We start from the raw sequence: 15,410 nt of genomic DNA on the forward strand, positions 1-15,410 counted from the left end.
ATATTTAAGAAATGTTAGCCCTGATGAAGTATTCAGTTTTTAAGATGTGTTTTCTAACATACGATCACCGAAAATGTTTGATCATTATAAGTATTTATTCATTTTTACTTTAGCATTCGAGTTGCTATGTTCTACTTAAGCTTCTTTCGTTTTATAAGTGCTCTTAGATAATTTTGCAACAATGTTCTGAATTCAAAATTCAAATACGACTGCATTTAAGTGTCTAGATAGTAAATAAGGTAAGCTTTGAAAAGATACTTTTGTTGTTACGTTGGAGGAAAATGCTTGTATAAATTTATTTAACAATTAAGTACTAATAGTCCCTGTTTCTTTTTCTTTTAGGCTAGTCAAGTGAAGCAGCGGGAGTGGAGAAGGAACAAAGAAATCTGTAACTGGTTGTGATCAATTAATTGTAAATACTACTGCCCTCAGACCACCCTCTGATTCCTTAAGAGATCTTTTTTCTTGTATATTAAGCTTATTCTGGGTTCGAAATAAGGTTTGCTCCATAGATAATGATGCATATAGTTGTAATAAAAAGAAAAGTAAATCGACAAATACCTAGGGAAAAACTTTTAATAATTCTCATGCAATCCGTATAGGCTTGTTTATTTTTAAGCCCTGGAAAGTCTTTTACACCCAGTGACTGCTGCTTTCCACCGCAGGACTTAGAAGCGTCCCACACTGATTGCACCTGTCTCCCCTTTCTCCTCCTGCTCCCAAAGTTTCCTTTCTGGAGGGTGAAGGCAGCATTCCTCAGGAGTGGATTCTTCAATGCTTTTCCCGGCTGCCCAGCTCCACGTGACAGCCGCTAACACCTGTACCGCCTCCAGCTCACAGCGCCCCCATCCCCTCCGCCAGGTACCGACTCAGCCGGTCTCCCCCTCCCCCAGGAGGTCACGATCCCTGTGCGAGTCTCGCTTGGGCCGGCAGGGGAGGGGCTGAGCAACGGCCACCGCAGCAGCCTGAGCCCTTGCAGCCTGATTATCACATGACTCGGCGGCGGTAGCCGTGGCAGCAGCCGCGGCGGCTCCGCGAGCTCGCCGGGTGGGCTCAGTTCAGCGCACGCCGGAGCCGAGCGCAGGGGGCGGGGAAAAGACCTGCTGCAACTGCAGCCTCCTGGGCGCTCCTAGAGCGCGCGGTGACTCCCCCGGCCGGCCCGCTCCATGCCGCTCCGTTGCGGAAGTGTAGCGGGGGGAGGCGGCGGTAGCCGCGGCACGGAGCACGAGAGGCCGGGGCTCGGCCCCCTGCAGCACTAGGCTCTGGGAGCCGCGCGCGGCACTTCCCAGTGGCCCGGCTCCCAGTGCGTCCAGCGCCCACCGCAGCCTGCATGCCCCGCGCTGCGCCTTACCCGGCCCCCGCCGCCTCCTGCTCGCACCGCTGCAGCCGGGCGCCGGAGTAATATGCTCACTCGAGTGAAATCTGCCGTGGCCAATTTCATGGGCGGCATCATGGCTGGCAGCTCAGGCTCCGAGCACGGCGGCGGCGGCTGCGGAGGCTCGGACCTGCCCCTGCGTTTCCCCTACGGGCGGCCAGAGTTCCTGGGGCTGTCTCAGGACGAGGTGGAGTGCAGCGCCGACCACATCGCCCGCCCCATCCTCATCCTCAAGGAGACTCGGCGGCTGCCCTGGGCCACTGGCTACGCAGAGTGAGTGCAGCGACACCGGCGGCGCCCCTGCTCTCCTCGCGGCCCTTACCCGCACGGTTCCAGCCCTCTTCTCTCCCTGCTTCTCGGCCTCAGGGCTCTCCACTAGCTGCCGGCGTCCAGGCCTCGGCGGGGAGCTCTTTACTTACACTGGCCATTTCCCTCTTCTCCCCACTCCTTCTTCCCCCAACCCAAGGACGCGGCGTCTCCAGCCCCGGTATGGGTGGTGGAGGGGTGGGTGGCAGCGCTGGACCGTGGGAAAGCTAAGATGAGACAGGTCTGTGAATCTGGGGTCTCAGTCACTTGAGAAAAAAAAAAGGGGGGCAGAAAAGCTCTGAAGTTTGAAACACATAAGGAAAATCTGCTATCTGTACCCCCACCCTCCCAAAATATAGTTGACGCCCCCGCGTGATGAAGAGTTTGTGGGGTGGAGGCTTGGAGGAGATGTCACTGCGCCTGGGAGCGTGTGTCCGATTCCGGGAGGTGGCCGTGTCCGAGTGCGTGGTTGTACATTTCCGAAGGTCTCAGTTTCTCTCACTTTCAGCCCGCGAGTTCCTTCGCTTCTCCTTTAGCAGGTAGTAAAACGCTGCGCGTTCGGCAAATGCCAGTACTATTTCCCTCAGCCCTTGGGGAGGGGGAAACTTATTCCAACTGTCTAATACAACATTTGGGTAATCCGCTTTGGTGATTAAGCTTGCGTTTGACTGATCAGCTATTTCAGGAACCGACTGAGTTAGGTTGACGACCTAGAGTGGAATCGGGAAAGGAGAGGTGGAGGATTTTATTGCCCTTCCCCCAGCTCAATGGCCACTTTTCCATTGACTATTAATAACCATCTTATGAATGGTAAGGTAAGTAACGTTTTCCCTTCTATCTACTACCTCAGTTGTACGAAACGGGAAAACTAGGAGACATTTAGAATAGAATTCGGGGTTATTAATGAACCAGGGTGTGCAAAAGTGCACGCAAAACCTGGTGGCTGGCACACCTGCGCCTTTTCCTTTAACCCCATCCCCTCGGTAATTTTGGCCCTCCCCTATCGGTGCACGGCCTCGCTGGTTGATTGGTTCGTCCGGTAACCAATCAGCTCTTCCAACGCCTGGGCGCCTTGATGCTGACCCTGTTCTGGTGGCCCGGATACCCCGGGGCAGGCTTGGTTCCCGACCCCTAGGGTTCCGGTGGGAGAGACTGCTTGGAATCTGCTCTACTTATTATCTCTAATTCTCCTTTCCTTCTCCCATCATCCTATAAACGCGTTTCTCCATGGGCTGAAATGGAAAACGTGTATAAATGGGGCTAGACGATTGGAGTGTGAAAGTGAGGAGGCAGAAATGCGCTTGATGGGAGCTCAGACAGTAAAAATTAACACATCATAAAAGATGCGCACGGAAGAGAACGTTGTGGGTGGTGAAGGTACAAAATAGCATTGTAACTTCCAAGAGAAAGCCAAAGCAAAAATAAACACCTGTGTAAGGAAAGACCTAAAGGAGAAAAAAGTGCCTGCCAAACATACCAAACACTGTTTCTTGACTGAAATAAAAACGTTATTTAAAAGCCCATTTGGGCCGGGCGCGGTGGTTCACGCCTGTAATCCCAGCACTTTTGGGAGGCCGAGGCGGGCGGATCACGTGAGATAAGGAGTTCGAGACCAGCCTGAATAACATGGAGAAACCCTGTCTCTACTAAAACTACAAAAATTAGCCGGGCGTGGTGGCGCATGCCTGTAATCCCAGCTACTCGGGAGGCTGAGGCGGGAGAATCGCTTGAACCCGGGAGGCAGAGATGGCAGTGAGCCGAGATCGCGCCATTGCACTCCAGCCTGGGCAACAAGAGCAAAACTCCGTCTCAAAAAAAAAAAAAAAAAAAAAAAAAGGCCCATTTGGACCCTTTACGAGACAGCAACTTGGAGGCATACCCCGTCGTATAATTGTGTAGATGGGGGTCTTTGTGCCTGCCAAACGCCTGAGACCTGTCCCCACCCCAGTGAGTTTCCCAGGGCGGGGGCGCCTGTCAAGGCCAGAAGGAAAAGCAGGCAATAGTGAGAAAGTTATGAGAGGTAGGAAAGAAGATACTGAAACACTGAAGGTGGAAGCCGTTTGGACACAGTAAAAGGAAAGCCTCAGATAAGCATGAGGGAAAGGAAAGAACGAATTTCAGAGTGTTTGCATGCCTATGGCAGGCACAGGATGCAATAAGACACGCATGAGAGGGTGCTTAGAGGGCTCCCCCCATCCTCTCTGGGCCTCCATTTCCTCATCCCTAAAAAGTTAAATTTTTTTCCTAGAATAAAACATGAGAGATATTCAACTTGAAGGCTAGGAAGGCCACTGTAAAATGTTACAAATTTTAAAGTTAGTGGCAAAAATAATATATGTGTGATAATTCAAGCAAAGACCTATTTAAAAAAAAAAAAAAAAAAAGCCCCTCTTCCCCAGCCCTTGCCTATTCCCTAGGAGTAATGAGGATTCAATGTTTGGGTGATATCTTGCTTTCGGACTTCTTTAGATGCCCTCATAAATACATATCATGCGTTTCTTTTTTCTTTTCAAAATAGACTCATACTAAGCATATTAGTCTGTAGCATTTTCACAAAACACTATGTCATTGACAGTGTTCATAAGTAAACACAAATTACCTCATTCTTCTTAAATATATACTATTGGTAATAGCTAACATAGTTACTGCCTACTCTTTAGTGCCTATACTGTTTTATATCATCTGATTTTCACAAAAGCCCAAGAGGTAGGCACTCTCATTTCCATATTATTGTTGAGAATACAGAGGCACCGAGTGATTAAGCAACTTGCCCAGGGTCAAGCCTGTGTGTGAACCCAGGCAGTCTGACTCCAGAGCTCACAACACCAAACTCGTTCTCTACAGTAGATTAAATTATGATGTATTCATCTGTACCCAGGAATAGCCACTAAAGTCTTGGCCATCTCTCTCTTCTCACCTTTATCCCTGTCAGATGTTATACTATACCACTTCCTTATATCTTGAACTGTTAGTTTATCTTCCTGCAAAAATGCATCCTGAATGATCAAAATGGCTGAAATAGGGAAGGAAAGAGAAAGACAAGTAGGGACTGTGGCTGTGATCAGAAGCTGGCACCAGTAATGCTGCCCTTTCCTGCAGGATTTACTGGGAGAAGAAAATTCTCTTCTCTTTGTTCTAGAAGGTACCTGAGAGGGGTTGAATAGGTAGGAAGATTGCTCAAATTGTGGTGATAAGAACTGCACTAAGGAGCTAATGCCTGAATCAGAAGTGATCTGTTTACCTCTCTAGAAAGTGAGTCAAGTTCCAAGCCTTCCTTGGGAGGAAAAATTGACATCTTTTGGTCAATGAGTTAATGTTGATGACTGACCCTTTGAGATGGTAGAAAAATGAAGGAGAAGTGGTCTAATCTTTTGCCACTTACTGTTAATCCCTTTCAAGAAGAGAGACTCTATAGGCTATAGAACTAGAGAATTAGCCGTAAGCAATCCCTGCTAGACTTGAGGTTGCAGAAACTGAAGATGCTCGTTCATTTCAGTATTCATTGGCATTGTCCTAGATGGAATTTTCCAGCTCTTGAAAAGCTTCCTATTACAGCTGAAAAGTTTAGCCACTTGGCTAAGGGGTATTTGCAAGGTTGTAAAACTCTGTAAAGCATTGTAGTTATAGATAACATCCACTAAGCTGAAATCTTTCTAAAAACATGCATTAGCAAGTTTTAAGTTTGGCTTTGAAATCAGTGACCGAGCCTGTTTGGTCTGCTCATTTGGTAAAGCCCTTGGGGAGCAACAGTCTGACCCAGAGACCATGGGGCAGCTACTTCCTTTCTCTTAAATACCACCCAAGTGGAGGTTGGTTCATTTTTGTAATGGGTTAGGAGCCCATTTTGGCTTTTCTTTTTTTACTTGTTTGCCCAATTTTTATCCTGTTGATGTACAGTTGGTCTTAGAGATGCCAGCAGGCCTGGAATTTGTGCCTGAAACTACAGCCGTAGGGAATGCCAAAGAATGAGCTGTGGTTTTGAGCAACAATATTGTGTATGTTAACGCATCATAGTCAGGTTTTTATCAGTGATACATTTGTTTACTTGTACAGAAAGAATACATTAAGTATAGCTAATTTTACTTAGGTTATAGCTATAACTATAAAATTATTTTTTTTCCTATTTCTTATAAATGTACCCCTGGACATAAGTACAAACAAAAAGCTACTTTGAGAGTGTCTGTTAAATGTATATCATACAAGTGTATGTCTCACAGAGTTGAAAATTATGAAATTTTTGATGAAATAACCTTATTTAAATCCAGCCAACAGCCTACAGGTATTTGGATTTGTTTTGGACTCTGCAGGCTGTCTGTCTCCTCGATCATTAGCACTAGTTGCTTATTACCAATAAATGGCATTAGTTGGCTGGGTGGTGGTGAAGACACAAAAACCACTATTTCTTTCTTGCCCCAAAGCTCGGAAATCCCCTGGCCTTTCTTTTTCCCTTCTAACCTTTTCCTGGCATACCTGCCCCTCTTACTGATTGATACCTCTTTGCAGAACTCCTGCTTGGAAACTTCCTGTTTGACTTTTGCAACTGAAGAAACTTGAGGTTCTCTACTCTTGTGTAAGGATAAAAAGAAGTGGCTGAGGGTATTTGCAGATGAGTTAGAAGTCCAGAGTAGCCTGAGCTTATTTCAGCTACCTTTCTGGTGACTTGCAAAAGGTATTAATTTCCTATTTTAAAGCAGACAGCTAAGCGTTCCTTCATATTTCAGATATAACCTTATAAAGAAATCATCCCCCTTAGGTGGAGCTCCTGGGGATGTCTCTTTTCTTAGGAAAATGCATCAGCTTCTTTCAAGAACTGGTGATGCTTCAGGCAAAGGGTTTAACCATGCAGCGGGGTGTTTACTATATGTTGCAGTCCCAGTTTAGGTAGACATCCACATCTCTGCTATGACCCCACTATACAGTGCTTTTAATTAAGGTTACAGCAGTACTAGTTGAAAATGTAAAACTGCATACTGGAATTGTTTTCTAAAAATACATTAATGTTCAAGAGTTATTTTTAATTCTCAACGTTTGGTAGAAATAAACTCTGGCGCCTTTATCGTTCTGTGATTTGCCTGATTTAAAGGGAGGATGAATTAGCTTGCTCCCTTGAATTTATGCTATCATTTTTTCAGGAAATAATCGTTCATCTGCTTCCATTATTTCTCTCAATTGATGAAATGATTGCACTCCTACTATGTGTCCAGGATTGGTCCCATGCTGGGTTCATAATATAATAAGACATAGTCATTATCCTCAAGAAAATGTTATAGCATAATCTTCCCCCTTTTGTACTTCCTTTGAAATTAAATTAAAAATGAAATGGACTACTAAGGTTCAAAGGGACCAGCACCAGGAGTTTTGTTTTGATTTTAATGTCTTCATGCTTCCAGGTAATTTTGAATCTCAGTATTTGGAGCCTTTAAGTCACATTAGGGAAGCAAACTTGTTTTTTCCAACCAGCTTGTGATTAGCTTTGTACCTGAAGGCCCAAGACCTTACCTGCTGTTAGAGAAAAAAAAATTATGCTGACACTTGTTACAATGCTAGGGAAGACTTTACTCAAGTCTGTTGCAATATAGGAAAACAACCCAGCTCAATACCGCATTGACAGCTGGTACTTGTAGGCAAAGAGCAGAGTGTGAGGGGTCAGTGGAATGGAAAGTTACTCAGTGGGGACATTAAACCAAACTAAACTGACCTAGCAGGATTCTTGCTGAAAGCAGACCAAAGACTTATAACATCAAAGGTGGGGAATGAGGAACTTGAGCAGATCAAGTTTGGGGGATTCTTGCTAACCTGACTTCACAGGACTCTTGCTTAAGGGACAGGATTGGGGACCTTGTGGCCTAGTAGAGAAGAGAGGCCTGACTAAAGTTTGGTAGAGGAGAAAATCTTTGTCATCGTTGCAGATGGGGGAGAAGGGGAAGAGAGTAGGTGGGACTACAGTTGTTTAACTATGATTTTCATTCTGATTTATCTGCATTACTTCTGTGACCTTCCATAATTGACTTTGTTTCCTGCTGACCATGTAAGGAGAGCAGATGCCCTTAATTATGGTGCAAAAGAAGCAGGATTGAACCTAATTATACAACGTAATGTTATGGCAAAGAGTTGAGGAGGCTTTCCCATGTTGTTTTTTCAGATAAGTGGTTTTCACTAGTTTTCCAGTTTGGTACTACAGTAGATATTTGCAAATTATTAGCTTAAGAACGGTATAGCATTTGATTTGTTTGGCCCATCTCCCATATACCATATAGTGATGGGATCATCCATATTTATACTTTATTAGAGGCATTAAAAATTGCTAAATGCAGTAGTCATTTGTTGAGCCTAGTCCTGTGTGTAGGTTCTGTACTAAGCACTTTATGTGTAAGGATTTAATGAGATGAATGCAATGTAGGTAAGTAATTTGTTCAAAGTAACAAAGCTTTTTAAGTGGCAGATCTTGGATTCATATCCAGTTCTGTGGAACTCCTACCTTTCGTGGTTTTTCACTGTGTCTAATGAAATACTTAAAACATTTTTAACCATGAGATACTCATTATAGGAAATTCAGATAATATAGACTAGTAAAAGGTATGAAGAACAGCGTGAAAAATGTTTGTTAATTCATTAGCCACTGTTAATATTTTAGATTAGGTCTCTCAGATTTTTTATAGAGGTTTTTTTTTAAAAAATAAGAGCTGATCATATGTTTACATGTCTCCTTCACTTAAGAATATACAATGGACCCCTCTCCAACATATGTTATTTTCTTTTTTCTATTTCTTTTTTTCTTTTTTTTTTGAGACGGAGTTTCACTCTCGTTGCCCAGGCTGGAGTGCAGTGGTACGATCTCGGCTCACTGCAACCTCCGCCTCCCGGGTTCAAGTGATTCTCCTGCCTCAGCCTCCTGAGAAGCTGGGATTACAGGTGTCTACCACCACACCCAGGTAATTTTTTTTTTTTTTTTTTTTTTTTTTTTTTTTTTTTTTTTTTGTAGAGATGGGGTTTCATCATGTTAGCCACACTGGTCTCCAACTCCTGACCTCAGGTGATCCACCTGCCTCAGCCTCCCAAACTGCAGGGATGACAGGCGTGAGCCACTGCCCCCGGCCTCCAACATATATTCTTACATGTCGACTGCCTAATATTCCACTGAAGGGCTTCCCATCATGAATCTCCCATTGAACATTTAGATTTACTTTTAGGCTTTTAGTGATTATCTTCATATGTTTTTTTCAGCTCATCCAGTTGTTTCCTTATGATTAATTTCTAGATATGGAAAGCTTGGTTAGAAGCTATGCACATTTACAACTGTGATACATACGAGATTGGTTGTATCAATTCACACTGCAGCCAGCAGTGTCTACCACTTTAGTATTAAGCCTTTAATATTTGTCAATGATCTGATAGATGAAATATACTTCATTGTAATCTGTTTGATTATTGAATAAAATGAATAAACAGATGTATACACTTATATGTCATAGATATTTATTAGCCATTTAAATATCTTTTTTTTTTTTTTAAACGGAGTCTTGCTCTGTCCCGCAGGCTGGAGTTCTATGGCACGATCTTGGCTCACTGCCACCTCCGCCTCCCGGGTTCTAGCAATTCTCCTGCCTCTGCCTCCTGAGTAGCTGGGATTACAGGCATGCGCCACCATGCCCAGCTAATTTTGTATTTTTAGCAGAGATGGGGTTTCTCCATGTTGGTCAGGCTGGTCTCAACGTCCCGACCTCAGGTGATCTGCCCGCCTCGGCCTCCCAAAGTGCTGGGATTACAGGAGTGAGCCACTGCACCCGACCCATTTAGAGATCTTTTTACGATTTTCCTGTTTATATTCATTTTTCTGTTGAGGTAATGTTTCATATTTATAAGAGCTCTTTATATTTTAAGGCTGTCCACCCTTGGCCTATTATGTTATAATATTTTTTCTAACATATTCATTTTTTAACTTCATTTTTTTTCTTGGCAATGCAAAATTTAATATTTGGGTGGTCATACCTAATCTCCTCTATGGCTTCTATTTCATATCAGGCTTAGAACATATAAAGTACTGGAATAACCATCCTACTCCTTTTAGCTGCTTACTGTCCTTGGTTGCAACTCATAGAAATGCGTTTGAGCTAACTTTGGGGTGGGGAGGGAGGGAGGAAATGGTGATTAGATACCAACTGTCTTATAGAACCCAAGTATAGGAATAACTTGGATTTTACAAGGGACTGGAACCCTGAACTAGAAAGCTATCCAGCAACAAAGTGGCCATTCTTTCAGTCTTTCTCCAGGGCACAGGTGACTTCTCCATGCCACCAACAAGCAACCAGACCACATCAACTGTGGCCTCAATTCCAATTTTGAATGTTTGGGAGAGAGACTCCATTTGGTTCAGTTTGTCTCAGATGTCCACCTTTGACATAAGGGATCATGGCTGTCAGGACCCACCCCTGAGAATGGGCAGTTCTTTAAAAAGGAGGTGGTGGTAGTTAGGGCTGGGCAGATAGTTCAGAAGATTCTACTACTGTAGATAACTCAGTCAACAAATATTTGAGTACCTTATTTGTTTCAGGCACATATTAGATGAAATGACCAAATAGACAAATGTGTCAATAGGAAAACAGTGTTTGTGTCTGAGTGTGCCTGCTGCCCTGCCTTGCAGCCCTTGGGGAGCTGTCTAGGCTAGGAATTCAAAACTGCCCCAAAAATGCCATAGAAGGGATAAAGACTCAGGCCAGCTTTGGAACTAAATATGGCTTGAAGGTTTGTACCAATAAATGAGTATCACATGTTAATATAAGATGATGTAGCTCTTCAGCCACAGGGGTATAAACCTGGCTAGCATGACACACCAGAGCTCTGCTCATTGTTATTTTTTTGTTTGTTCGTTTGTTTGTTTTTTGAGATAGTCTAGCTATATCGCCCAGGTTGGAGTGCAGTGGCACAATCTTGGCTCTCTACAACACCTGCCTGCCCAGTTCCAGCAATTCTCATGCCTCAGCCTCCCGAGTAGCTATGACTACAGGCATGTGCCACCACGCCTGGCTAATTTTTTTTTTTTTTGAGGCGGAGTCTCGCTCTTTCACCCAGGCTGGAGTGCAGTGGCGCTATCTCAGGTCACTGCAAGCCCCGCCTCCCGGGTTCATGCCATTCTCCTGCCTCAGCCTCCCGAGTAGCTGGGACTACAGGCGCCCACCACCGCGCCTGGCTAATTTTTTGTATTTTTAGTAGAGATGGGGTTTCACCATGTTAGCCAGGATGGTCTCGATCTCCTGACCTCGTGATCCACCCGCCTCAGCCTCCCAAAGTGCTGGGATTACAGGCATGAGCCACTGTGCCCGGCCACTAATTTTTGCGTTTTTAGTAGGGATGAGTTTCTTCATGTTGCCCAGGCTGGTCCTGAACTCCTGGCCTCAAGTGATCCACCCACCTTGGCTTCCCAAAATGCTGGGATTGCAGGCGTGAGTCACTGCACCCCACCTACTCGCTGTTATTTTTATTTCTTTTCCTCATCTCATTTGTCTAGGCAGGTAGGGTAATGACAGACATATTTGATGAATGGATGTTTATTTTATAAAACAAAAGTTCAACTTCTATAGTTTCCCCTTTTTAATTAGTCTAAGATATTTACCTTTTTCCCTTTATTAGACATGGTTTTAATTTGATATTCATCTATTTATATTATTTTTGTAGTTTAAATGCAGGTTTATTGAGTGCATTTCCATTTTTTTGAGACAGAGTTGAATCTTACTCTGTCGCTCAGGCTGGAGTGCAGTGGTGTGATTCAGGTTCAGTGCAGCCTCTGCCTCCTGGGTTCAAGCAATTCCTGTGCCTCTGCCTCCCTAGTAGCTGCGACCACAGGCACGCGCCACCACACCTGGCTAATTTTTTGTATTTTTGGTAAAGATGGGGTTTTGCCATGTTGGCTAGGCTGGTCTCGAACTCCTGGGCTCAAGCGATCCACCTGCTTTTGCCTCCCAAAATGCTGGGAGTGCAGGCATGAGCCACCACACCCGGCTAATTGCATTTCTTGAATCAGTTGAAATCTCACGTTTTGTAGTCTGCTACTTGTATTGTTATCAAATGTCATCTCGGGTTTCCCTGAATATTAGCTTACAAAGAAAATGCATTCTGTTTTTTCAGAATATTCTACATAAAATTCTGTGCCGGCCATTTGGCTATGAGAAAAGCTTAGAAAAAATAAGACCAGTGGATGATCGTCTCAAGTGTAGTAAATTTGCATCTCCTTATGCACTTGTATTATGTCACTGTTTACCTATGTTTGTGTAAGCATGGTTGAAGGACTAACATCAAAATTCAGAAACTGATTTCTGTAAGAAATTTACTCTAAATTCTGAGCTGACAGAGATTATGTTCAGAAGACCAATGGCAACACTGAAAAGTCAGCCATGCGGGTGATTCTTACAAGGGGCTTCCATCCCTGTGTGTGTAACCTGGGATTTGTTCCTTGGATAGGCGTCCCGCCTATGATTAAGTGAGTCACCTTTTTAACCCTTTGAGTTGGTGAACTGCCTACAGTTGTCGAGCTGGCTACTGCCCACTTAATCCCACTCTGGGCCTCAGTTTCTTCTTACAAAATGGGGTCATTGAACTGCATTGGTAGTTCTCAGAATTTTTATTTTATTCTGTAACCTTTTATCATTTCAAAAATACTGAGAAGACTGACATGAGGTTATTAACTTTTTATTTTGCCAAGTGTGGACATAATCAAATCTGTCATCTACCATCGCCAGTCTTTCACTAAATAAAGGATTTTTAAAACCAGAAGCACAGAGGCATATAACCTCGGCAAAATAACAGTTTTTAAATCAAATACTTTTAGTTTTATGAAAATATTGTTTCTATTTTTCTAAATTTTCATGGACTCATAAAACCACGTATTTTACCTGCCCTAGAGGACTGCCAATGCCCTTTCCATTCTAAACTCTGTGAGTTCCTGGGGTTAGGCCAGGAACCAAGTGTCTTGCCCTCAGGGCTGAGGTTTTTCACAGCGGGGCCTGCTGCCTCCTTTATTGTGATTATAACTCGGAATTATTTTCTCCCCCAGCATTTTAGTATGAAAATTTTCGGCTGGGCACAGTGGGTCACGCCTGTAATCGCAGCAGTTTGGGAGGCCAAGATGGGCGAATCACCTGAGGTCAGGAGCTCAAGACTAGCCTGGTCAATGTGGTGAAACCTCCTCACTACTTAAAATACAAAAATTAGCCGGACTTGGTGGTGCACACCTGTAATCCCAGCTACTCGGGAGGCTGAGGCGGGAGAATTGCTTGAACCCGGGAGGCAGAGGTTGCAGTGAGCCGAGATCGTACCATTGCACTCCAGCCTGGGGGACGAGAGTGAGACTTCGTCTTGTTAAAGAAAAAACAAAAGAAGAGAAAAAGAAAATTTTCAAACATGCAGAAAAGTTGAAACCATTGTAGACTTAACACCCATATGCCTGCCATCTAGATTCTGTAATTCACATTTTGTTAGATTTGCTTTATCATTTATCTGCCTGTGTACACATTTCTCTGTCCATCTATCAGTCCATTCTTGAGTTATTTCTAAGCGTGTTTTTCCTTTAGTGCAGTGGCCTTAATTTATGCTTTTGAGTCCTTTTCCATAGAAAATAAAAAAATAAGTTTGAGTGACTTTGACATCCTCAGTTGAGAAAAACAGCAGCAATTGGGTCCTTATGCATGGAAGGGACCACCTCAGACTTCAGTTTTATAACATTGGCCCCTGCAAATGCTCACTCAGTTGATAAGCTTCCCATAACTTAGCATCCACATAGTTGAGCTTCACATGGGGTCAAATTTAAAAGTATCTCTTTGCTATGCTCCCATTTAATTAAATTAGGAAATCTGCCTAAAACTTGAATCACTCCACTTTTCAGCTGGAGGCCAGGCAGGAATGCCCCCTGAAGAGTACTCTTCAATAAAGACTTCAGAATGTGTTACCTGAAAACTGCTCATGATGAATCAAGACATCACTGTGTTTTCCATACTTCTGAAGTAGAGACTGTCCACTAGACAGCTTAGGGAAAGCAGAGTACCCGCTCAGCCGCACTTTTTCTGGTGTGGGCAGATCAGCTGGGTCCTCTGAAACATGAATCCATAGTGCTTCCTTTGTTATAGTATTTCTGACTCAGTTTTCTCTAAATGGCTGTAAAATTTAACTGCCTAGCTGTATTTTCTTTCTGTGGACTTTATGCCCTCATATTTAGGAGAGAGAATAAGAGAACAGCAACTTACATCTCTATAGCTCCGATGGTTATTAAGGCCCTGGTCTGTAATGCTTAAAGGTAAGCATCTGTTGTCTCTGTTCAATAAAAGAGGAAAATGAACCCCAGAGAGAAATCAAGTTACCTTAGAATCGCAGGCTGTCCCATGACCCTGGTGACCATCACTGAATCATTAAACCTGACCATTCGTTGTGTGAAATTATTTAAAAAAAAAAAAAAAAAAGACATCCTATCCCCGTAAACAAAATGCCACATAAGGGAATTAAATGCATTTTGTTACTCATAGGAAACTAATTTTCAAGAGGCTTTACATTGAATAAAGGCATGTTGGCACATCAAGTTTTGTATAAAAGGATACATTTAACAGTACCTTAAAATAGTTGTATTGAGTATAGTAGTCTCTTAAAATTATACTTCCTTAGTATATGTGCATTCCTAAGTATAACAGTCCGAACTTTGTCAAAATTACTATATTTTTGGACTACAACTGCTATTTTAAAATATTTTAATGTTTTTGGAAAGCCTGTATGTCTTAAAAACTAATCTGTACATTTTATGTAGTGATGTTTCTTTTTTCTAAAGTTAATAAATACAGCATGTGTTTTAACATCAGTAGCTACTTAGAAGTGAGGAAATGTACTTAGGAATTCTGAATAATGGGGCTCAAATTGTAAGTGAGGTTTTAGATGAGTCCCCTTTAAAATTTAATTTGGGAGATTTTTTACCTAAGTTTTACTTAAGCAGAGTCAAGTTTTTTGTTTGCTTGTTTGTCTTAGAGATGGCGTCTGACTGTGTTGCCCTGGCTGGAGTGAATAGCTGTTCACAGGCACAATGATGTCACCCTGTGGACTCAAGTGATCTTCCCACCTGAGCCTCCCAGGTAGCTGGGATTGTGAGTGGGCACCGCCATGCTTGCTTCAGAGTCAAGTTTTAATGGGAATCTTTCAAGTTAGTGAACTTTGGGGCCAAAAAGCGTGACAGCATTCGGTGTAGCATTCATATCTTTGTCCTTGGCAGCGTGGTCTCTCGGGGTGGCCATCTTGAGTGTGTGCATCTACATTGCTGGCTTGCACAAGCCAGGCCTAATGGAGCCTTGCTGGATGCGTGGTGTAATTAATCATCCCAGGGATGTGGGCAGACAGATCAATTACTTGCCCAGCTGAGAGGACCAAAGTGGCTTGCGTGCTCTACTTTACTTTCAGGGAGCTGATAAATAGACATTTAAGCTATTAAAAAATGGTGCATCTTTACCCTGTGATCTTTTTTATATAAGTATAGGAAGGAAAAACATCTTGTGATAAATTGATTTTTTTTTTTTTTAAATGAAAATATGAACGGGCATGGTGGCTCATGCCTGTAATCCTAGGACTTTGGGAGGCCAAGGCAGGTGGATCACCTGAGGTCAGGAGTTTGAGGCCAGCCTGGCCAACATGGCAAAACCCCATCTCTACTAAAAATACAAAAACTAGCTGGGTGTGGTAGCAGCTGCGTGTAATCCCAGCTACT

At 43.4% G+C, this 15,410-nt stretch overlaps 1 protein-coding gene across 3 annotated transcripts in view; it reads left to right on the forward strand.

Annotated features, from left to right (window-relative positions):
• The first annotated feature begins 971 nt into the window (after positions 1 to 971).
• Positions 972 to 15,410, forward strand: part of PPM1H (protein phosphatase, Mg2+/Mn2+ dependent 1H) — a 305,954-nt gene continuing 291,515 nt past the window's right edge. For 2 of the 3 annotated variants that reach the window (XM_055251348.2, XM_055251350.2), the window contains exon 1: positions 972 to 1,648. In XM_055251348.2, coding sequence (XP_055107323.1) covers positions 1,404 to 1,648 — 245 coding nt within the window. In that variant the 5' untranslated portion in view covers positions 972 to 1,403. Of the gene's footprint in view, positions 2,221 to 15,410 lie in introns of all 3 variants that reach the window. The other variant, XM_055251349.2, reaches the window with a different exon arrangement.

The sequence above is a fragment of the Symphalangus syndactylus genome, chromosome 17, assembly GCF_028878055.3.
Source record: "Symphalangus syndactylus isolate Jambi chromosome 17, NHGRI_mSymSyn1-v2.1_pri, whole genome shotgun sequence".
NCBI lineage: Eukaryota > Metazoa > Chordata > Mammalia > Primates > Hylobatidae > Symphalangus > Symphalangus syndactylus.